Consider the following 23,076-nt stretch of genomic DNA (forward strand, 5'->3'; position numbering starts at 1 on the left):
TGAGCATTAAACTATAGTTTCTATAACTCCCAATGTTTTCAGGACATCTTGTCTGTTTCCCCTTCCCACGGCTGATCCATGTATAACCCCAGCTAAGACTCTATGCAACAGTGGAGAGGGTGCCTAAACTGGTCTTCCCCTGTTATCAGATTGATGGTTACCTTAATTGTCATCATAGAACTTTCAACCAGCAACTGATGGAAGCAGATACAGAGATCCACAGTGAAGCTCTGGGCCGAGATACTAGAGACCAGTCCAAAAGAGTCAGGAATAATAATATGAGCAAAGGAGTCAAGACCATGATGATGATACACACAGAAACAGCTGACCTGAGCTACCAAAAGTTCACTGACTCTGGACTGATAATGGGAGACCCTGTATAGGACCAAACTAGGCCCTCTGAATGTGAGCAACAGTTGTGAGGCTGGGGTAGTCTGTGGGGCCATAGGCAGTGAGACCAGGATTTATCCCTATGTTTGAACTGGCATCTTGGAGCACACTCTCTTTGGAGGGACACCTTGTCCAGCCTAGATATAGGGGGAGGGTCTTGGTCTTGCCTTGAAATGAAGTATCAGACTTTGTTGACTCCCCATGAGGAAGCCTTACTCTTTCTGAGGAGTGGATAGAGGTAGGGTAAGGGTGGGACAGGAGGAAGTGAAGTAGAGGGAACAGGGATAGCTATGTAAAATGAGAAAAGATTGTATATATACCATCTCTGGATGCCTCCCAAATTTGCTGGTTTCTCACACTCACACTTGCTTACACTTAAACAGATATTTTTAACTCTTTGGAGCAAGGACCTATGTGTGTGTGTGTGTGTTTAATGGAAAGAAACTTTAAGCTTTGGTAAAGTTAAATTTCTTTGGCCTTTAGTTGCCCCCAAGTACTTTTCAAGCAACCTGCATTTTCTCATGAATTTAATTAGATACAAAATCCTAACCATTAAATTCCTTTCCTATCTGACCTTAATTAACTTTCTGTTAGTCACCTAGCAGAACTAGTCACTTCTTAATTAATATTTAAATTCCCACTAGCCATGTTTCCCTAAATATTCTTTTTAATATTCTTTATTTTATTTCAATTTTATGATTACAGAATTTAAATTGACTTGGTGGCAATAATATCTTGCATATTGACACAGTCTTTTAATAATATGCTTTTACTTAAGAGCTAATAGTCATGTCTTTCAAAACTAGTTATTATACTTTTAATATGCTTCATGATTTACATTCCATATTAAACAAACTTAAAAATGTCTTTCAGACTAATTAGTAATAGATAAGGAGCCCTCATACAAATTAGTAAAAGTATTCAGCATTGTAACAAGCATTCTTCTTGTCAAGAAACTCACGCCAGGCTCTTGAGTATCTCCTTAAACCATCTCTGATTAATTATTTATTTAATTTTTTAATAAAATATCCTTGGAAGATTCCTCACCATTGCTCTTTAGCAAACAAACATCAATACCCGAGGTCAATAAAAACAGCCGCTATGTTTAATAAAGATCTCCTCATCTTGCACCAGCTCCTGAATAAGGTTTGCAACAATGAGGCCAATTCAGAATAAAATGTCTACATAAAAATGTCTGCTCAAAAATAAAACAATTGCTCATAGGACCGTGCCCTCCAGTCATGTGTCCTTTGCACAAAGATCACTGGCTATTTTCTCCTACTTGTCCATGCTTAGAATAAAGTTTGATTGTCTTCTCAATTGTTATAATCACATTACAGTATTTCATATACACATCACAGTCATTCTGAATACGGTCTGAGTAACCATATTTTTATTAGTCTCATCAAGTATGTTTTATTTTTAATAGATTTATCATATATATATATATATATATATAGTACGTGTGTGTGTGTGTGTGTGTGTGTGTGTGCATGCAAAGATTAAGATTAACTCTTTTGGTTATTGAGTCTGAATATAGATGCCATTCTAAATTCTTCCAAGTGTTTTTTTCTCCTCTACATTGTAGATGTTCAATAAATTTGCGGTAAACCAGCTAAATTACTAACACTGTCACAGAAACAGCGAAATTAAAATTAGACTGCAAAATGTCTGTTTTGTGAAAAAAGAGTGATCCCTGAAAACATAGTCTTCCTATACTTTAAAAGAGCTTAAACATTCATATATTAAATACAGGTTCACAGTGTTTACAGGCTATATATACATAATCTAAATATGTAAAGGTGAAACATGAATATTTGCTATAGACACATTTATTACTGCATCTCCTTCTTGAACTGACTGCTTTTGAAGACTAAGCTTGGTTTGGTCCTGGCTTTTTCTTTGTGTTATATACTTCATCCTCCTAGAGGCTGGCTTGTTTGTTTCCTCTGTTTCATATAATTCTCCTAAATTTGTCTTAATGTTTCTTAAAGACGAAATATTTTATTTCATGTTTTATTTTCTATCTCCTTTGGTTTCCCATGGTATTTTCTTCTTTCCTTTTGCATTTATTTTTCTTAAGTGTAGACAATTCATCTTTCATGTTTCCTTACGTTCATTTTTGACATCTCTCTTTTTCAGGGTCTCCTATTACTTTAATTTCAGCATTTGCATCCTATATAAACTGTGTTCTTTTAAAATTTGTTTGCATTTTTGTTTCCTTCTTCTCTGTTTGCTAACTTGTTCCTCAATTTTATCTGCCCACCTGTGCGTTCCACATACTTTATTGTATATTTTTTTGTCATTCAAATTCCAAGAACTAATATTTTTCCTGTTTTGAAGTTTTCTTGTTATTTCACTTTTTGAACACACCCCCTTGTGACCATAATGCTCTGTTATCGTCATCACCATCATCACCACCACTGGTGTAGATGTCAGAGTCTCTCATTTGGTCATCATCACCATCATCACCACCACTGGTGTAGACGTTAGACTCTCTCATTTGGTGCAAAATCTTTCCATTCAGTTTTCACTTTTCTGTTATTTGTTGCTTTCCTAGTGTGATATCTAATTTTTATATGAGATTATTTTCACTCCTATTTAGCAGTTGGTGTAAGAAGGCCTCACACCTCAGCAAGAAAACCTTAGTCTATAAGGAAAACATAGATAAACTCTCCCCAGTGTGTATGGAAACTCTGGACCACTAGAACCCTATTGGTCACTTTCTACCACAGAGAGACCTCAAGTCATCTCCTCACCTCTTGGCCTCAGAATGGTGGCATTATCAACATAAACTCTTAGTGTGACTTGTATCACTTGTATTGAGTGTTACCTCACTTTAGAGGGGTTGGGTACCAAGCCACCTTGTATGGGTGTGTTTGACACATTTTCCTAGGCATTAAACTGCAGTTGTTTCTCTATCACACTGTTTCTCCTGAGCGCACCAAGCACATTCCCTGTTGCAGAAGTTGAAACACACAGTAGATGTGCTTGAGGCAGAGTCACTAAGCTTCCAGGGAAGTATCTGAGTGCTTTCCATGTCTCCTATGTCCTCTCAAAGAGCTGTCCAGCTGCTCTTGTTCTAAGCCCAGAGCCCAGGAAGGTACCAACAGCTTACCCTATATTTTTAAGGGTGTCTTGGCTTTGGGACAAGAATAAACTTGAATTATATGATATTAGCAATTTGCTGTGATCATTGATGCAGTTTCCTGTTTTCTTCACAGCCAAATTTACTTTGATCTTTCTGTGGAGTGTATCCTTAAGACAACCATTTTTGGTAAAAGCTTACTCATGTCATCTGAGCTAGATGTTTTCCTTTGTATTTCTCCATTTACATTGTGAGAAGAAAGTCTAGACCACACAGCTCACATGGCTTCTGTGGTGAGACCCTGTTGCATGCAACCTCACCGATTGCTGAAGCTGAGGTCATCTGAGCCAGTCCTTAGGGAAAGAGGCACAGTCTGCAGAGAAACTGAAGAACTCAAAATGTCTTTTTGTCTATTATCTCCAATTGCAACAAAGGAAAAAGTGGCTGGATCAGTTCAAGAGGCCATCTGACAAATATGCACATGAAAAACACCTTACTGTAGTGCATGACCTTAGGAATTCCATATTGAAAGCGCATGACCCTCTCAAGGTGGTCCAGAACACCAATAATGTGAATGCTAGTGCTTTAACATTACAGAAATTTTGATGCCTTTATTTGGTCAGGAACCATCATTATATGATAAATACTTCCAAAGTTGACTGTTTTAGAATATGAAAAAATTTTTATATTATTTCAATATTTAATATCACTCCATACAGAATTGACAAACAAGTCATTGTAAGGATGGGAACATAAGCATTCTTATACCCTCAATAAGTATAAATTATCAAAAAAATACAAAAAGTCTAAGAATGAATGAACAAAATAATAGACTTAGGCCTTTCAAGTATTTCTTTAATTTGTTAAATTTACTTGTTTTTTGGGGGGAGGGGGAATATCATGATTTGTTGATATTCCTATTATCTAGATTTCAGAATTTCTACTTCTGCTGTTCGTAATTTCAGGAACCAAAGCACAGATGTTTAAGATGTTGAAAATAATGACTGTGCAGTGATACAAAATGTAGCTACAATCACTAAAATCACCATGATTAAGCTTTACAGACAAGAGAAAATAAAATACCTCTTTTGATTTGCTCAGTGCTATGTATATGGAAGCTCCTGTTTGGGTTCTCAACCCATGGAACTCAGCTCAGTTGGAAACATTTGCTTGTGTGCCTGTAATCCCAGTACTATGGTGGAGGCAGGAAGACTGTGATCACTGTAGCCTGGACTCTCTCAACAAAGAGAGAAGAGACATGAAGGGAAGATGAATGGCAAGGGTCTTTATTCCTAGCTAATGATGAGAGGGATGGATGATGGATGCTCTGTTGGAGCATTATTTCAAATGGGTGTGACCCGTGATCTGAGCGTAGACCATGTAAGCAGCCACTGACTGTGTTTACAGAGTGTCCTTAGGCCTCCAAGTGAGAATCTAGGCAAAGGATATAGACAGTTCTTCTAGCTATACCCAACATGAGGACACCCTGGAACATTTCAGGTCTCAGAGTAGAAAGAGCCAGGCTCCTTCTGCTGTACTCTATGTTCCAGCTCGCTGGCCCTGCTTGGCTTCTGTGGTTTTCCTGTCTTTCATCACAGCTTTTTTTTCCTCTCTCTCACTTTATGGGCACTGTGAGTCTTGCATTGGCCACTTCTACTTCTCCTTCCTGTTTAATTAATACTTGTTTTGGAGGAGTTCTGGATAGCGAGTGTTGCTCATAAACATGTAGCGCTGTGTGTTTGATACCTCAAGCATCTCATTTGGCTTGCTTTACAATTTCTGAAGATTCACTTATTTGTTTAATGTGTAATGTGTGTGTGTACATTTAAGGAGTGCCATTTGCAAATACAGAAAAGCTGCTCTGAACACAACTCTTTGGTTCTCTAGTAATCTTAATGACCTTCATGCAGTGTCCTGAACTTGCCATACCTTTGCGAGAAGTGTGACAATTATTAATCCTAGTATCTCTCTGGAAGTCTGTTTTCCTTTAAAAGTATGTGATAAAATGTGATTCACGATCTCACATGATAACTCCACCAGTTAGTTTCTTTTGCCTTTTTCTGGTAAACATCCCCTCTGGGCTTCCTTGTAGCCGCTTATCCTTACTACAGCAACTATTTCATCTTTATGTTTATTTACATAAAGCTTAAGAACCAGGCTGGACAGCATGAAAAGAGGTCCAGAATTTTGCCCCTAATATCAACATGGTAAATGGAGGCTTTGTAAATATTTATGTTGAAAAAAAAAAACAACCCGATAAGCATAAACCATGCAATATGGTAAGCTTTAAGGAAGCCTTTCGGGAGTTGACACAGTGAATATTAGTAATGGAACATACATAAATATTGTTGATAGAGATAAAGTAGTAGAATCTGCATAACAAACATTATAGTATTATACAGGTTTTCTGTGCAAAATAGTTTTGCAATTGGCAACATGATGGTGCGGAGAGTAAACTTGGGTTGAGGTGTGAAGGGTGTGGCTCAATGGTAGAGTTCTTGCCTAATATGCATGACCTCCTGGGTTTGATCTTTGGTGCTGAAAGAAAAAGTATGGAGAAGGATAGTTAAGTTTGTGTGCTGTTCCAATATGGAGTAGCTACATGAGGTGGGAGAAAATTACCTACTGCTGAAAAATTATGAACTTAATCTCATTTTATAGATAAATAAATCTGACGGTGCGCAGAAAGTTGAAATGATCTGCATCAGGCTAACAGCTGGCTGTTGGCAGAAGGCAGACTGCTGTTCCTTCCTGAGTGTGGTGTGCAGTCTGCCAGGAATGTTCGCTTTTTCTGTGTCTCTCTCCTTCTTCCCATCATTATTCTAACGCATTTTCCTCTCAAGTTCCCTTTGCTGCCCATGAGATGCTTCTGCTTTTTGGTGGCTCTGCTCAGTTTTGCTAACAGCGTGAAAGATTAAAGAAGTCCTGCTTGAAGCTGGATTCCAAAGGCCCCATACCATTTATAGGCACAAAAGACACATGTCTCAGCAAGTTACCATGGCAGCCGAAGAGTTTAGGTCAATTTAGTGGGATGTATTGACTTACATGGGGGCAGGGAGGGACCGTCTCTCTGTTGAGTCATAACACTTAGCTTGAAACCCTTGCAGGCCAGTGACTGTCGTCTCCAATTAAGAACGTTATGGGACATCAACGGGAAACTGACAGCCATACTCATTTTTTCTGTTTATTTTTTTTTCACTTAAGTGAATTTGTGAACTTCCTTAAACTGTCTTTCCCATGACAGCTACAGAACTGAGATGTCAACACAGGACTGAAGACAGGTGCTTGATCAATGTTTCCCAAACAACCTCGGATGTGGTTCTTGTTAAAAAAGAGGATGTCATGAACTCAAATTTAAAATGACATTTGTACACCACTAGAATAGAGAGGATAAAATCATCAGCTTAGGTTTGTCTACACAGAAGTATAAGTAAAGATGAAAATTAGAAAGCGTTCTCTCGGCTTAAAAGTGAGCACAAATGAGAGTGGTGTTGATGTGTTTGAGCTCATAGAGGCATGTCTATAATCTGAAGTCTGAAGTCTGAAATAAATACAGTAAGAGGGATTAGTTTGATTAAGCTTAAAAAAATGATGTAATCCAAATAAATTCTGCAACAATGGGGGAAACATGAAAGCAATGTGCTAAGAGAAATGATCCAGGCATGTAAATACACACACACACACACACACACACACACACACACACACACATACACACACACGACCTTACTTACACAAAGTATTTGGTGTGGTAAATTCACAGAAATAGAAACTGAAACAGGGGTTACTGTGGACTGGGAAAGTGGGTAATGAGAAGGAACTGTTTGATGGATAAAGACACCCTGAGAAGATAGACAAGGACTAGGGACTGGCAGGACATCACAGCTGCACGGTATTGTGAATGCAGGTAAAGCCATTGAATCATATTATCATGTTATGTGTAGCTATTTCACGAAATTAAAACCTAGTAGAAAATTAACTTAGATATCTGAAGCAAGAGTGTAGAGAAGGAGACTTGGTGGCTATGCAACCAAAATTTTCACATCACTTCATATAGAGTGGTACCCATCTCATCTCTGCCTCTGTCATGATGATATTGTTTGCACTAAACAAAACTTGAACCAGCATCTAGCCCCACTGCCAGGGTTTTCTGAGGCCACACTGCCACGGTACTCAAACTCAACATCCCGTTCTCTACAACTGCACACAACTCTGCTGTTTTATCTCTAGGGGGTGCATCTGGAGAGCAGATCCTCAGACCCATTAATCCATACAATGAGGCTGGGGAAGAGCATCTGGAATACGGTGTAAGTGCTGTAATTGCAGAAATGCTTCATCTCAACCGAGACGCTCAATGTGGCTCTCCTCCAAGCATGGATATTAAAAAGGGAAATAGCCACTGTTGTGATGTGGTTTTTTGCAGTGTTTTGGCTTTTGTGAAAGCTGACCATTATGATGAACTGTGCTTAGGTAAAACTAGCCCTATCTGAGGTTTGCTCTTGTGACATAAGCCATGAGTGAACCAAGTAGCTAGCTGATGGTCATCCCTGACTACTGCTTGACAGCTACATTGAAAAGTATTCATCAAAATGCAGATCAGACGCCATGAAGTTCACTGAAACTGAGATAATGTATCTCTCAGGACTCCAAGTGCCAGTCCCTTCAGGCTGGACATTTAGCACTAACTTCCCTGTGACCCTACTATTTGTTGGTCCTCAGTCTGAAAGCAGTCAGTTCGGAGGGCCCTGTTAAATGTGAACATTCCTTTGATTTATTGCTAAATCATTCTGGATCCAAGTGAGAACCACCATGTTCCAAGCCATTTGGATAATTTCTCTTACAGGTGCAGTGGTTTATCTGCCATTAGCATTTTGAAATCAACCAATTTTCACCTACTGGTATCTTCATCTATTCCCTTTTTCTGTTTTTACTTTTTCTTCCTTTGTGTGAGTTCTGATAAACTGGGCCATTTGGACATTATCTATTCTTTGCTTGTCATTTTGTTAGCTTCTATGTGAGGCAGACCTTGGGATGTAAACTTCTATAGTAACTCACCTTCAAAGGTATCCTTACCTTTTTCTCAGCTAAAATTCTAGGGACAGCTAAGAGTATACAGATATATTCCCATTGGTCATCTTTGTAGATGTTACCTGAGTATGTTTAGAGCCATTTTGAATGCTATCCTTATGAGTTGAGCCAAGTATGTTCAATGAAATAAATAGAAATAATAGACCTTGCCAGCATGTGCCAAGGTACCCACTCAGCATCATAAAGTCCCCCAGTGGTTGCCAGTATTGCCTGCAAAGAGCCTTCGGGTTTTCTTAAAAGTTACTCCCCAACCTCTCCGCGAGGGGTGCACCCACACACTGAGACAATGGGGATGTTCTATCTGGAACTCACCAAGGCCAGCTGGCCTGGGTCTGAAAAAACCGGGATAAAACCGGACTCGCTGAACATGGCGGACAATGAGGACTACTGAGAACTCAAGAACAATGGCAGTGGGTTTTTGATCCTACTGCACGTACTGGCTTTGTGGGAGCGTAGGCAGTTTGGATGCTCACCTTACTAGACCTGGATGGAGATGGGTGGTCCTTGGACTTCCCACTGGGCAGGGAACCTTGATAGCTCTATGGGCTGACAAGGGAGGGGAACTTGATGGGGGGGGGGATGGGAGGAGGTGGCAGGGAAGAGACAGAAATCTTTAATAAATAAATAAACAGAAAAAAAAGAAGCCCTGAGCAGAGTGGTTACAGGGGATGCAACCGAGTTTATTAATATTGTAGTAAATTTGCAATGTTTTTAAAGCCAAAAAAAAAAGTTACTCCCAATCCCAAAGTCATTCCCAAAACCTTATCTCTGCTGGGGACCACTGGTACTTGTGATTGATTGACATTAGAGAAGAAAGACCTTTTCTTTTGTCTTCTGACCTTGTACTATTGTTCTAAGAATAACTCCATGGTCAGAGCTTGAGTGTGGCCTGTTAAAGCCTTCACGGAGGTATATTAAGACTTCTTCCTCACGCTGCTTGGTCTTACTTTCTCAGCTCCCATCACACCAATGGAAGCGTGAACACAGCTGTAACCAATTTTCTAGCAATCCTCCTCAGACAAAGCCTGCTCCTCCAGTAACCCCCATTTCAATAGTCAGAACCTCTGGAAGATGATGTCTGTCTGATTGGCATGTGAAGTTTGTGCCCTTAATCTTACACAAAAGGCTGAGAGGCAATACTGCATTCATTTTAGCACTAAACATTTCTGGAAAGGATTGTTACTGCTGAAAAAGCAAATATGGTGAACAATGGCAAGACAAATTAAAAATAAGGAAGAAGACTGACAACATAAAAATCAGTAATATGAAAACAAACTGAAGTTCTCCCAACCCACAAGGAATCTTCCAGACAACAGTGAGAGAAAGAGTGTGTGTGAGGGAAATTAATTAGATCGACCACGCCACTAAATTTTCAGAAAGAGAAAAATAAAGGACAGAGAAAGAGAGATGATAAAAGAGGTCCCATGTGATTAGAGCCCACTAGATGTATTAGGAACTTTTGAGCTATTTGATTGATCAAGGAGAAAATAACATCATTTAGAAAATCACAGCATGTTCAAACACTGCTCTTTGTGAGTATATATGGCTTATTTCAAGCTCCAGGTATGACAAGGGGCTACTTGAGAGTTCTAAGTTCAAGACTTTACATTAACATTATAAAAGATAAAGTGAGCACTGGTGAGAGGGTTCAGGAGGTAAAGGTGCTTGCAGAATAAGCCTGGAGACCTGAGTTCACTCCCTGGAGCCCACATAAAGATGACTAGGAAGACCTGACTTTACTAAATTGTCCTCTGAGCTCCACATGCACGCAGGCATGGGTGTGTGAACACATACACAAACACACACATATCACATCACACATGCACTCACCACATAACGTGGGAGTCAGCAAAATGACTCAGTAGGTAAAGGACCCACGTGGTGAATGGTGGATGGAGACAGCTAACTCTGGCAAGCTGTTCTCTGATGAGCACACACATACATAGCAAATAAATGCCGTTGTTTGAAAGGATAAAGTAAATCTGTGGCTGGGAAGAGTTATTAATTCAAGGAAACAAGCAAATGAACAGAAACAATGGGGTTGGGGCACAATCAAATTAAGACTTCATAGGAAATAGGGATGTATTTCCGGGTTAGAATAAGATGTTCTAAGTTTATAGTCTTATCCCCAAGACGCAACCAAACTTAAGTAGTTCCATACTTAAGAAACTCCTACATGGAAAGAAGGGTTCCAGTGAGAATTGTTTGGCAGGTGGGCTCTAGAATCACTGGGTGTTGAACTGCGCTCTTGAGGTACAGAGTGAACGGACTGGCAGGGACAAGTGATGTTGGCAATGAATGTCACAGCACAAATGTAATAAAGGGAAATGCGGCCATGACCATAGGAGAGCATGCATCTTGGTAACGGCAAAGCTACTTCACTCTTTAGGGTGACTGCAACTTCACATGAGAGAAAACCCAACTCGACATGTTTTGCACAACAAGGAAAATTTATTGATTGTACAAAAAGTCCCAGCAAAAAATGGAGCCAGTTCAACAGTTGTTAATCTACCAGCTCAATAACATCTTAGGAAAGTTCAGCTGAATTCTGTTTATCTTTCTGCTCTATCTTGTCCACACCATCCTTGTCTTCAGATCCCAACACAGCTGCAGCAGGACCAGATGCCAACAAGCAGAAGAAAGGATGGATGGGGAAACATTCCTCAGAAGTTTTCCAACATAACTTCCTCCCTCATCTCAGAGGGACAAAGCGGGGAGTAACCCATTCACTTAACGAATCAGAGGCAAGGACATTCTGATTGTCATGAGTGGTTAACATAATGTGTATGGAGTTATATCAACTGTTCTAAAAAACAAATGGACAACTAGGTAAAAGCAGGGTTCTTAAAACAAGGCAGGGGAGTGTTTGGTACCCAGCCAACCATGTTCATTTTACCATCTGTCAATGAAGATGAAGATGTTATGGGAAGTGTGATTCTGTTGTTGACAGACCCATCTGATTGTTACAATCCAGGAATCTGGATGTTTATGCAAGATCTCGCAATTTAAAAATTATTTCTTATAAACTCAAAACAATCTTGTTTTTTTAAAAATAGTGCTGTGTGGCCAGGATCCTTGATTTAGAGCAAATAAAACACATCTGCTATCCAAACCCTGCCCGTAGGTCACCAGTTTGCAACTCCTGGTTCATGTTCATTTCTTTAACTGGACATTCTCTGTTTAAAAGGGAAGCTCACTTTAGTCATGCCAGCAGCCAGCACACAAATAATCGGTGACTAAATTAGTCGATAAAAATATTTTACTCTATTGTAGGAAACTCCCCAAATAGCAAAGTTAATAAAAACTTCAGAAGAAAGGATATCGAAGACATATAGAAGAGGAGGTGCTACATAATTCTATTTTTAAATTGATGTTCTAATTTGACAAGTAGATAGAATCAAGACATTGCTACTTATTTAATAATGAATGCACCCTTCTCCAGTTTCTTATGATTTTGTTTTGTTTTGTTTGTATTGTTGTGTTTTCATTAGAGAGCACATCAATCCCTTCCAAAGGCGGAAGAAAATTCAGGTCGTCAAAAATATTTAAGCAGTCACCATCATAGTAAACCAAGGTGTTGGAACCAACTAATTAGAGTATTATAGTTTATATATTTCCTTTGGCATCTTCCTATGAGTATGAAAAGGAGATTATTTAAGTTAGGACAAAGGTTCTCAAAAGTATCTTTCTTGCAAGTTTTAGTCTCTTCAAAGTACAGCATCAACTAGGCAATGTTGACCTCTGAGTGCCAAGAGCAATAGTAATAAAGAAGTGAACACATCTCTTTTCCATCCAAAACATCCAGGCTTCCAATCTGATCATGCGATCATCAACCCTGGCTTAGCTGTTGCTTCAGACTTTTGCATTTGAATCCCTTAAAGAAAGAAAAACTTCTTAGATGAACAAAGCAACCTAAAAATTTATCAAAGTTCATAGGGAGATGTAACGTGAAGCTAATAAAAAAATTAAAAGAATTCCTTAAAACCCAGCTCTCTACATTATAAATTATTTAATACACTAGCCATGAACAACTAGGAACAGCAGAAGGTCAGAGTAGAAGGAGAGACAGCTCTTTCTCTGGGATATAAATGTTCCTGTGGACAGTTAGCAGAAGGAGGACGGAGGTGGGAGGAGTTGCAGGCATAGGAAAGTAGACCATGGCAAGTAGACTCCTAAGATGAGGAGATGCAGAGAGAGTTAAGGATCTATGTGAGCGTTTCTGTGGATGCTGCATCTACTCACACAGTTCTTGTTCACTAGTATGAGAAAATAAAGAACTGAGTCACCACAGCTACACAGCTGTGCACTTTTTCAGTCTCCCTTTTCTTGTTTATTGAAAAAAAAATCTCCTCATCAAGACACTAATATCAGGCCCTGCCCTAGAGTAAAAACCTTAGAAGACATGATAGAGGCTTTTCTCCTTGGCACTAGGGGTAATAAAAGACAATCATACTTTCATTATAGATCTCTTAAGTGGATGAAGAAGTGAGCTTATTTTGAAAATAGAAAAATGATTTTGTGTTACTAGGACAAAAATGGAAAAAGTCAGTTAGTAGAGATGGCATGTTTTCCCCTATCGCAGCCAAGCATAGTTCCTTCATGGAATTACTGCCTACCCCCTCACTACTCACTTCGGTGCTACCCAAGTGTCTGGGGTCAATTCCAAATACAATGTCAGTGGCCTTCTGCTTCACCAGCTCCATTCACAGGGACACCACAATGGTTTCTCATTAGTACTGCACACTTTGACACCAATAGTATTTGAGGAATTAGGCACACCAGGCATGTGTGGCTTGTTTACTCGGTAACACTGCGAAGCATCTTGACAAAAGGAACTTTGACTCTTTCTCTTTTACACACAACAGAGGGTTAGGCATGAGAACTACTCATGAATATCTTGATTCTGCCTTTTACTTAAAGAACACTTGCCTTTTATTCCAGTTTGCCTTCATGGATCTCCTTTTCATCTTCTACCTCTTAAAGAAATAACCATCATTTCATAAATATCTAATTTTATGCCCTCCTTAATGAGCATCCAGAAACAATTCCTTGGAAGACATTTACCTTATTCAATAAATTTATCCATTATTTCTCAACAGTTATGAACTGAAAGGGCTACTGTGTCGTCATAAAGATTCATTAGCCTTGTGAAATCACTATCGAAGGAGGAGGCCTTGCCTTTCCAGGCTCTCCAGAGCAAATGTGCTGTGATGAGGTTAGGTGAGCCAAAGGAGCACTGGCAAAGAGCCTGTGGATTAGAGCCTGTTGGCAGAAAATCCACCAGTGACTATCTGATACTTACAAGGAAACAGGAATTGGTGGTGGTGGGAAATTTGGCTTCGTGGATAGCTAGGAAGAAGATAAAAAGGGAGAGTCAGCTCCGAATAGGCTCTTCAAAATGTGTGTGCATGCTGAAAATGTTTAACTCATTCTGAAGAACAGAGACTTTGGAAACTTAACCACGTGAAGAATTCTAAACCCACGAGTATGCAGACATAAGCACAGCTATGTGATGAGACTGGTTAGTGTGGACTTAATTTTTGCATCCACACAAATCATATTTTTATTAAAAATTTCCGCCTCTTCCCTGCCTCCCTTTTCCCTCTCTCCCACTCCCCACTCCCTTCCCCCTCCCTCTCCAGTCCATATGTTGATGCCATAATCCCCAGTGTGATGGTTAGGTTTGAAGGCTTTCACCTCTTGGAGGTCGAGTTCTCAGAATTGGATTGATGAAGATACAAAAAGATAGTTGTATCTCTCCTTTCCCTAATCTTTCTTTCCTACCCCCATTTCCTTTCCATTATCCTCAACTGATGGACCAGGACTCAGTTCTCACCAGACACCAGGAAATTCCAGATCTTCAATCTTAGAATTCCCAGTCTCAAGAATGAGCATAAATAAATGTTTAATCTATGTAGTCTATACTACTCTTTACTGCATCAACCTAGGCTAAAAAATGGGTTCTGTGGAGCAAATGAATTGCACGGATTGGTTTTTGCCAACTTAATACAAAGCTAGATGTATCTGGGAAGAAGAAAATCTCAAACAAGAACTGTCTATTTAGAATTGGACTGTATGTAGATCTCTGGACTATCATCTTGATTAATGATTAATGAGGGAGTGGGAGGGGCCAACCCATTGTGAGTGGTGCCACCAACCCATTGTGGGTGGTGCCATCCATGAGCAGATAGTCTTGAGTTGTATAAGACAGCAGGTTGAGCAAGTCAGAGAAAGCAATCTGAATAGCAGGATCCCTCCATGGTTTCTGCTCCAGTTCCTGCCCTGGCTTTCCCCAGTGATGGACATATAAGCTATAAGCTTAAATAAATCCTTTCCTCCAACTTATTTTTGTTCGTGGTGTTTTAACTCAGCAACAGAAATCCCAGTTAAGACATGAATATTCTACATTACCAACTTCCACCTCTAGGCTCTTAATTTAAGGGATAAACTCAGAAATAAAAATGTAGAGGCATATATTCCCACATTTTGCATTTTAAAGTTTTGCAGAAGAATTTATATTTTACACTAATATGCACACAAATCTCAACATTCTTCTGAATCAACAGTTGAGCACTATGGGTTATGTCTTTCGGGAGCATTTCCTTGAGGTTGGACAAGATGATAAAGAAAAGAAGTTGCTAACTCACAACACTGGGGGGAGGCTCATTCTCTTCAGTGGGCGGAGCTTCTTCAGACACATGGAGCTTCTTCATCTGACTCATCTAAAACGAAGAAATTAAAGTTTACAATGAAACCACCAGGTGCTGAAGTACAGTCAGCAGAGAAGTTACCCTTTCCCAGCCTATATGATAAGGGCGAAGCTGAAACGTAGAAATAAGTAAGACAGGAGAGAGATCCCAGTAGCCCAGTTGTAGCATTACAGGAGGATTTCTCCAGAACTTCCAGGGATAACTTCTGTCACAACCATCACCACTGATGCTGTGCTATTGATCTATTTCAGCTCAAAGTCCTAAACATCTAAGACATGGCAAAAGCTGTAAATGTCATGCATATTACATGCCATATGGTTGACCGTACAAAAATATACACATCCCTTTATGTAGAGAGGAGTCCACCAGGAGTAATAATAACTTAGAGTCAAAGTGGACAGAGTGAGAGTGAGCTGGAGGGGAGGGCAGAATAGGTGAAGAAGGGGGAAAGGGAGGGAAAGGGGAAGGAAGAGGAGAGAGAAGCTGTCAACATTTCTCCCCTCTATTCTCTTTGATTTTCACAAGCCCTTTCGGCAAGGGCTTTTTTGAAGATTCTTTTGTGTGTTAACAAGGCACTAGCAGAAGTTGACTGTGTAGGGGGACACAGAGTCCACCGTCCTTACTATCTGCTGATGTGGGGTAGATTTCTAGGCATTTCTGTGCACAAATGACAGACATACGGTCAGAATAATATAAGAAAGGGGTAAATCATAACCTCGGGTGTCACAAAAAGAAAACCAGTTCAAACTTGAATTCACCTCCTGGGGTTGAACTGTCTTCGCCTTTGGGGATTTACTCTTCTGTTTGTGCAGCTTGGCATCCTTGGTGGGCAGTGGCCTAAAAGTAAAACCATGTCCTGTGAATTGCACAGCATCTTCAGCATGCCAGGAAAACTCAGCAGAGGATGAACAACTTCCTTTGCCCACTGTGCCCTGCTCTACTACCAGGGTTCTGTGTGCTTCCAGAACATCCCTCAGTCTTTAATTGCAAGTTATCTACCATTATTATCCTGTGGCTAATAACTGGGTTCTTGGCAGAACCTTTATCCCAAAGATGATGATGATGATAAGTCAACTTTTATCTTAGTCATGACATTTATTTTTAACTCCTTAAATATTTCCCTAAGAGCCGTTTTGTATGAAATAAGTTCCACCAAAATAATTCAGTCTCGGAAAGTGATGGAAAATAATCTTGTTAAGATGGTTCGCAAGAGAAAGGATCTGCATGCCAATTAAGCCTCAATTTCTCACTTTTGAAAGATATAGAGGCCTTTGTAATCTTTCTGTCTCCCTTACATTTATTATAAAGCGAATTCCATTATTTTAAGAGACATAGAGGTCACATTTCATCCAGAGAGTGAGAATATTGCAGCTGTTTCATGAAGTCTTCTCGACGATTAAAAGAGATGATAGGAAAACCTCAGCACAATGTCTACCAGACAACTGTCAGACAATTAATACGATCTCTTCTATTCTAATAATAAATGCAAAATATTTAATAACGAGGCCCAATGTCACTGCTGTTATTAATTACAAATATAGCTACTCCAAGGAGAAACGAATTGTATCTGGGTGCAAAAGATTGCCCAGTTGAAGGGACACCCAGTCTCTGGTGTGTAAAAGACATACCTGTGTGGTTTTCTTAATATATGAAATAAAATAAAATTAAACCAGAAGGATTAAATCATAGAAGCCAATGTCAAATGAAGTAGAGGTTAAAGGGTCTCCAAAGCACATGAAGGCTTACCTCTGAACTCTCTTCTGATTCCTTCTGGCACTTTGATGCCGGATCACTATAGCAACCACCACAAATATGACTGCCAGAGGGAAGAGCACACCAACCACAATGGAGAAATCTACAACAGAGAGCACAGAAACCCTATTGAGGACCAAAAAGTGTGTCTCACTCTAATTTGCTTCCTTTTTATCTTTCCTTCCTTCCTTCTTTTCTTCCTTCCTTTTTTCCATCCTTCTTTTTTTTCCTTCCCTCCTTCTCTTCCTGATTTTCTCTCTCCCTCCCTTCTTTTCTCCTTTCCCCCTCCCTACCTTTCTTCTTTACTTTTCAAAAAGAATCTGGCCATGTAGGCTAGGCTGGCCTTGAACTCATTGTGTAGCTCAGGCTGGGCTCAAACTCGCCGTGATCCTCCAGTCTCAAACTCCCATGTAACAGAATTGCAATAGAATGCCATTGCATCTGGCCTGACTTATTTGCTACAAATTTTATCTAGTTTTTACAAAATGAATCTGTCTTCCTGGAGAGTTATACTTGCTGATTAACTGTCATCTGGTCTGTAGAAGAGGAGGAGGGAAAACCCACCCTGAACATGGACTGGCTTCCCAATCTGCACTGAAGAGGGGAATGAGCCAAAAGACCTCTGGGTACTGCATTCATCTTTCTCTCTCTGCTTCCTGACTGCAGGTACCATGTGACCTGTCAGCTCTCTGTTCTCCCACTACTATATCTTCCCTACGATAATGGACTGTAACCACAAAACTAAACGAAAGCAAGCCCTTCCTTCCTTAAGACACACTTATCAAGTATTCTGTCAAAAAAAAAACCAATAAAGAGAAGGAAAAGAAATCTAATAGAGTTAATAAAATGCAAATGGTATTGATCATGATCACAGTGCTAATGTCTATAAAAAGCAAGTAAAAGTATACAGGAGGTGGGTTAAATAACTTCTTACTGAAAATTCTTTACATGGAAGAAGATTGGCAATAGTAATAGGAGAGTGAAGGCTGGGAGACTAGAGGAGGATATGGATTAACAAGGATGGCAGAGCAGGGAGACGGTATTTTAAATCCAGCCTTGGAATGAAACAAGAAAGAGATGGTATTGTCCCCTTGGCAAATAAAGAGCAAGGTAATGAATAAAAAAAAAGACAGGACATAATTCATAAATTGTCTTTGTTTTTACCCCCTAGTCTAAGTAATACATTTAGCATGGATCCTGACCAATCTCAAGGTTTTGTTTCTCTTCTTTTTTTTTAATTTATTTATTTATTAAAGATTTCTGTCTCTTCCCCGCCACCGCCTCCCATTTCCCTCCCCCTCCCCCAATTAAGTCTCCCCCCAGCCCGAAAAGCAATCAGGGTTCCCTGTCCTGTGGGAAGTCCAAGGAACCCCCACCTCCATCCAGGTCTAGTAAGTTGAGCATCCAAACTGCCTAGGCTCCCACAAAGCCAGTGCGTGCAGTGTTTCTCTTCTAATCATCAGAAATCAACAGAAACAAGAAAGCACACACATCTGAAGAGCAGGGGAGCCGCTGCTCTTAGTACATAGTCCAGCAGCAAGACCGACAGTTCCAAAAATACAGGAAAAGCTGAAAAGTGTGAAGACAAAACACGCAGGTAAAGGTAGACACCCCAGAAAGTAGAATTCAAAATAAGAAAATGGCATTTGTTCAAATATCTAATTCTTTTCAGCTTCCATAAAATTCTTGCTCAAGGAAATCTAAGAAAAGCCAAATGCTGTGGCATTTCTGTGAGACATAGCTTAGCTTAAGAATGGGGAAGAGCGGACGCATTAGAACTAATGTCAGAATAATATGTATTAAAAAAAACATCATATCAGAGTATTTGGAATACTGTCAGTGCTTACAAACATGCCAAATCTGAGAGGACAAAGTTGTGGCTTGGGGTAAAAGAAAAAATAATATTATGAACAATCAGTAAGTGGGCAGTTGAAGATAGAAATAACTGAACAGCAAATACAGCTTCTTCTACTGCTAGCAATGGTGGTCTTGATCAGCATAAAGTTTTTACAAAACTTCTAAATCCATGAAAGTTCTAAAAAATAGATTTTTTTGTAGATATTAATGAGGTAGTAAGAATTTAGAAAAATATAAAAGAAAGAGAATCAGTTTCTTTAATGGCGTGACCCCTAGTAGGTCAGCATACTCCAGGGCACCAATAGTGGACTAGATGAGGAAGAGGAACAGAAGATGATGCCAATGACTCAAAGTTGGATGAATTGGACAGGTAAGAGGGTTGAATCTTGGGGGAGTGGGAGAGAGGAGTAAATACTATCAGAATACTTTGTATGGGATTCTCAACATACTAACAGAAATATAATTTAAAAAAAGACAGAGAGGAAGAAGAAAATGATCCCAGCAAGAAGGTTCAGATGTAACTTGGTGGAAGAGCCTAGCATGCATGAGGTCCTAGATGTCATCTTGAGGACTGACAACCAAAAATGAGAAGCAGGAAGAAGAGGACAAGGAACGTTTAAAAACACGGGAAATGAGAAAGAGCAAATGAATCAAGAGCAAACGCTGACAGGAGCTGTGCTCTGAATGGCAATGGTATCTCAATATATATTTATTGGCGGTCACTAATGTACCACTGTACAGTGGGGGTACAGGGGTGCGAGTGAACCCCTGCACACTACATCAGTCTTGCTATGTATCTACAATCACTCTAAAATCTTGTTGAACAAATAAAGAGATATGGAAATTTTTAGGACAACCAATAGAATGAAAAGCTTCATACCCTCAAAATTTGTAAAAAGAGCAAACTGGTGAACAAAATGGCCAACTGGTTTGTAATACAGCACAAAATATAAATAAAAAAGAGCAAAAAGAAGAAGCTTAGATGAGACAAGACACATAGAAACTGCCCAATATAACTGATGATTTGTGTTCCAGCACTTTAGTAATTTGTTCTCCAAATAAATTTCGAAAAATAAATCCAAACCCAAAGGTATGTGAGATAACAAAGATTTTTTAAATGCATAATTTTCTTAACTTCATAATTTAAATGCATAATATTCAAGTTTCAAGAGGATTAAAAAGGATCAATGTAAATGTGAGGATATTATAAGGATGAATGTAAATGTGAAGATATTATAGCAACACAAACAGATGCAGGATTATGCTTCAGCCGTCTTGGTCTCTGGGAACTGCAGGCTTTAAAAGGCAAGCAGCACTAGAGACAAGCACAGCAGCAGTTCACAATGAAGGCAGTGTTAATCCGCTGAGGAGATATGACTATTCTAAATATGTGTATGAATAATACCATGCCATCTAATCTGATAGTCACTAACAGTACCAAGTTATAATATCAAAATTAAGACAAGGTTTATTTATTTTTATTTATGTATGAGTGTTTAATTGCATGTATGCGTGTACACCCTGTGAAGGAGGCAGAAGAGGGTGACAAATCCCCTAGAGCTGGAGTTAGTGCTGGGAATCATGCCAGCATCCTCTGTAAAAGCAACAAGTGCTCCTCACTACTGAACCATCTCACCACCCCCGAAATACATCTTCAGAGTGGTTATTTTTAAGATTTCTACACGGTAACTGGTAGAATAAAGAAAATAAACTAGTAGCTGGAATTATATAGGAGCAATGGTACAGACTAACTTGGCACACAGAACACATGTAGACACAGGAGGACACAAGTGTAAACTTCATGTTACTGTGTTTTCTGTTCATACACAGAAAACCTGCACACATGACTATGTGCTAAGCCATAAAGTTAGCTTAAATTAATTTCAGAATACATTCCACATAATATATTCTTTGATTACCATGTAATTGTTGTCCTAAGTATTAACTAAATAGTAACTAGGAAAACCCCATTTTCCTGCATGTTAGGAAGCAGATGGTGGTAGGGCACTGGTAGGGAGACCCAGGGAAGGGTTCATGGGATTTGTAGTTCATCAGCTACAAATGAACTCTGATGTATCACACACATGGGGTAGCATAGATAAAAATTCACTGCACAGTTGAAAGACCTGCAACAAGAATTTACGAGGGCCTTTTTTCATAGAGAAATGATGGATATTCTTCACTGCACTTTATCTGATAACATATGTATGCAGCATGTTTACACACATATTATGGCTCTTTTAATGTGTAGAAGAAGTTAGTTCTACTCATGCTTTTAGAGTCTACAATAAGTCTTTAGGTAGTGAATTTGTAACATGACAACCGTGTTTATGGAAGAACTAGGGTCTGTCCAGAGATAAGGCTGACCCTAACTTTGCTAGGATGAGAATCCAATTAAAAACAGTGATTTGCCTAATATGTGTCTAACTCTCAAATACTATATATCAGGGTGAAAAATTAATGATATGTTTATGTCTGCAAAGCACACTGCTTCCTACTTCTGCACATGAGATAATACAGTAGAAAATACATGTATGTGGTATATGACTTTATTCAGATTTCACCAAGTAAATTTTAATTATTTCAGTCTAAACCAGAAAAAGTAACAGCAGATTATAAAATAAAACAATTATCTCAGCCAAAATAAAAGAAATGATAAATGTCTGAAGAAGCAGTTGTGTTTAAATTGACCTCAAGATTATGTAATGCAAACATGTGACAAAATACCACACGGTATTTCATAAATACATACCCTCTTATGTTTTTCCCTGTCAATTAAACAGGACAAAATAGAGCAGTGTATATTCCAATATAGTTATGAAAGAAAACCTGACTTAAAAGTCTAATCTTATTTCTATGGATCCCTTGAAAATATTTCTATTTAGCTCTATATAAACAGAAATATTTGGAAATAAACACTCTTAAATACAATCTAGAAAGTTGAATGAATACAAACCTCCTGAAAGATTATGCATAAGTTTATGTTCTTAAATTATTTATTGGGCATGAATTTTGCTACAAGCATTGCTTATATTAATGGTGACAGTGGAGCCAGAGAATGCTGTGTCTTCTCCAGGCTGAATGATAGGAACTCCCCACTGAATGGTGGACCCCATGGCCCCTTCCCAAGGCCATAGCTCTTGCAGCCTGCAGAGGTCAGCCCACCCATCTCTCTGTGCTTGTGGACTGGTTGGGTGATCCAATGGGTGTCAGTATTTCTTCCGAGCTTTATAGAATGGATCAATGAGGATGTCAAATTTTTATGTGGAACCTTCACCAACCGAATAAGTGTTCAAAACTCCCACAGTTGAATAGATGAATAAAAATAAAGTCTTCAAAAAGAGAAAAATCACACTTTAAGGTTATTTTAGTGAAAACTGGAATCATCGAAGAGCTTCCTAATTAAGTAGTTGATTCTGTGACTCTGTTCTGAGTCACCCTACAACCCCACCCCAAACATGATAAATTCAGTTAATAATATATTGTATAATAACATCTTATAATGTGAAAAGGTAATGGAGTTTAGAATCTTCAGGAAGATAGGAAGTAAAGGAATTGGGTAAACAAAAGAAGTAAGTTGAAGCATAAACATTAAAATTAAATGTTATTCTTTTGTTTCAAATGCCTGAAGAGTGTTTGAACTTGGGACAAACAGTTCATTCAGGCCCATCCTAAGCACATCTCCATTCCCATCCTCTGTGTACACAGAATGATATAGTTTCACAAACCCTGGGACAAAACTCCAAAAATTTCTCTCTGGAGACATTGGTGCTTGGTACAGGAGTACCCAAAGGTGGCTGAATCTGGCTCCAGACACCCACCACGAGCCATGTAAAGAAAGGCATTCAAGGAGGGTGCTCAAGAAAACAAGGGGGGCCAGGCGGTGGTGGCGCACGCCTTTAATCCCACCACTCGGCAGGCAGAGGCAGGTGGATCTTTGTGAGTTCGAGGCCAGCCTGGTCTACAAGAGCTATTTCTAGGACAGGCTCCAAAACTACAGAGAAACCCTGTCTTGAAAAAAACAAAAAAAAAAAAAAAAAAAAAAAAAAAGAAAAGAAAAGGAATTCATAGAGCTCTCTCTCAGCTTTGAGTATTCATGATGATGACAACCAAAAGTCAAGGTTCCCTCGTGGCTCATTCCCTCCTTGATGACCTATAGGCTGTCCTGCTGTCCTGCCTCCTATGTTGAGT

General features: G+C 39.2%; 1 protein-coding gene and 1 long non-coding RNA gene across 3 annotated transcripts in view; both read right to left on the minus strand.

The window, feature by feature from the left end:
* The window catches only part of LOC142835466 (uncharacterized), a 506,414-nt gene that overhangs the window by 233,727 nt on the left and 249,611 nt on the right, over window positions 1-23,076 (minus strand). The gene's annotated exons all lie outside the window — the stretch shown is intronic.
* Window positions 11,002-23,076, minus strand: part of Adam28 (ADAM metallopeptidase domain 28) — a 54,568-nt gene continuing 42,493 nt past the window's right edge. The window contains exons 19-23 of the mRNA XM_075949092.1: window positions 17,023-17,131; window positions 16,035-16,113; window positions 15,214-15,288; window positions 13,869-13,915; window positions 11,002-12,440 (exon numbers count right to left, since the gene is read on the minus strand). Of these exons, the coding sequence (XP_075805207.1) occupies window positions 12,419-12,440; window positions 13,869-13,915; window positions 15,214-15,288; window positions 16,035-16,113; window positions 17,023-17,131 (332 nt within the window). The 3' untranslated portion in view covers window positions 11,002-12,418. The remainder of the gene's footprint in view (window positions 12,441-13,868; window positions 13,916-15,213; window positions 15,289-16,034; window positions 16,114-17,022; window positions 17,132-23,076) is intronic.

Source organism: Microtus pennsylvanicus, chromosome 15, assembly GCF_037038515.1.
Source record: "Microtus pennsylvanicus isolate mMicPen1 chromosome 15, mMicPen1.hap1, whole genome shotgun sequence".
NCBI classification, from domain to species: Eukaryota; Metazoa; Chordata; class Mammalia; order Rodentia; family Cricetidae; genus Microtus; species Microtus pennsylvanicus.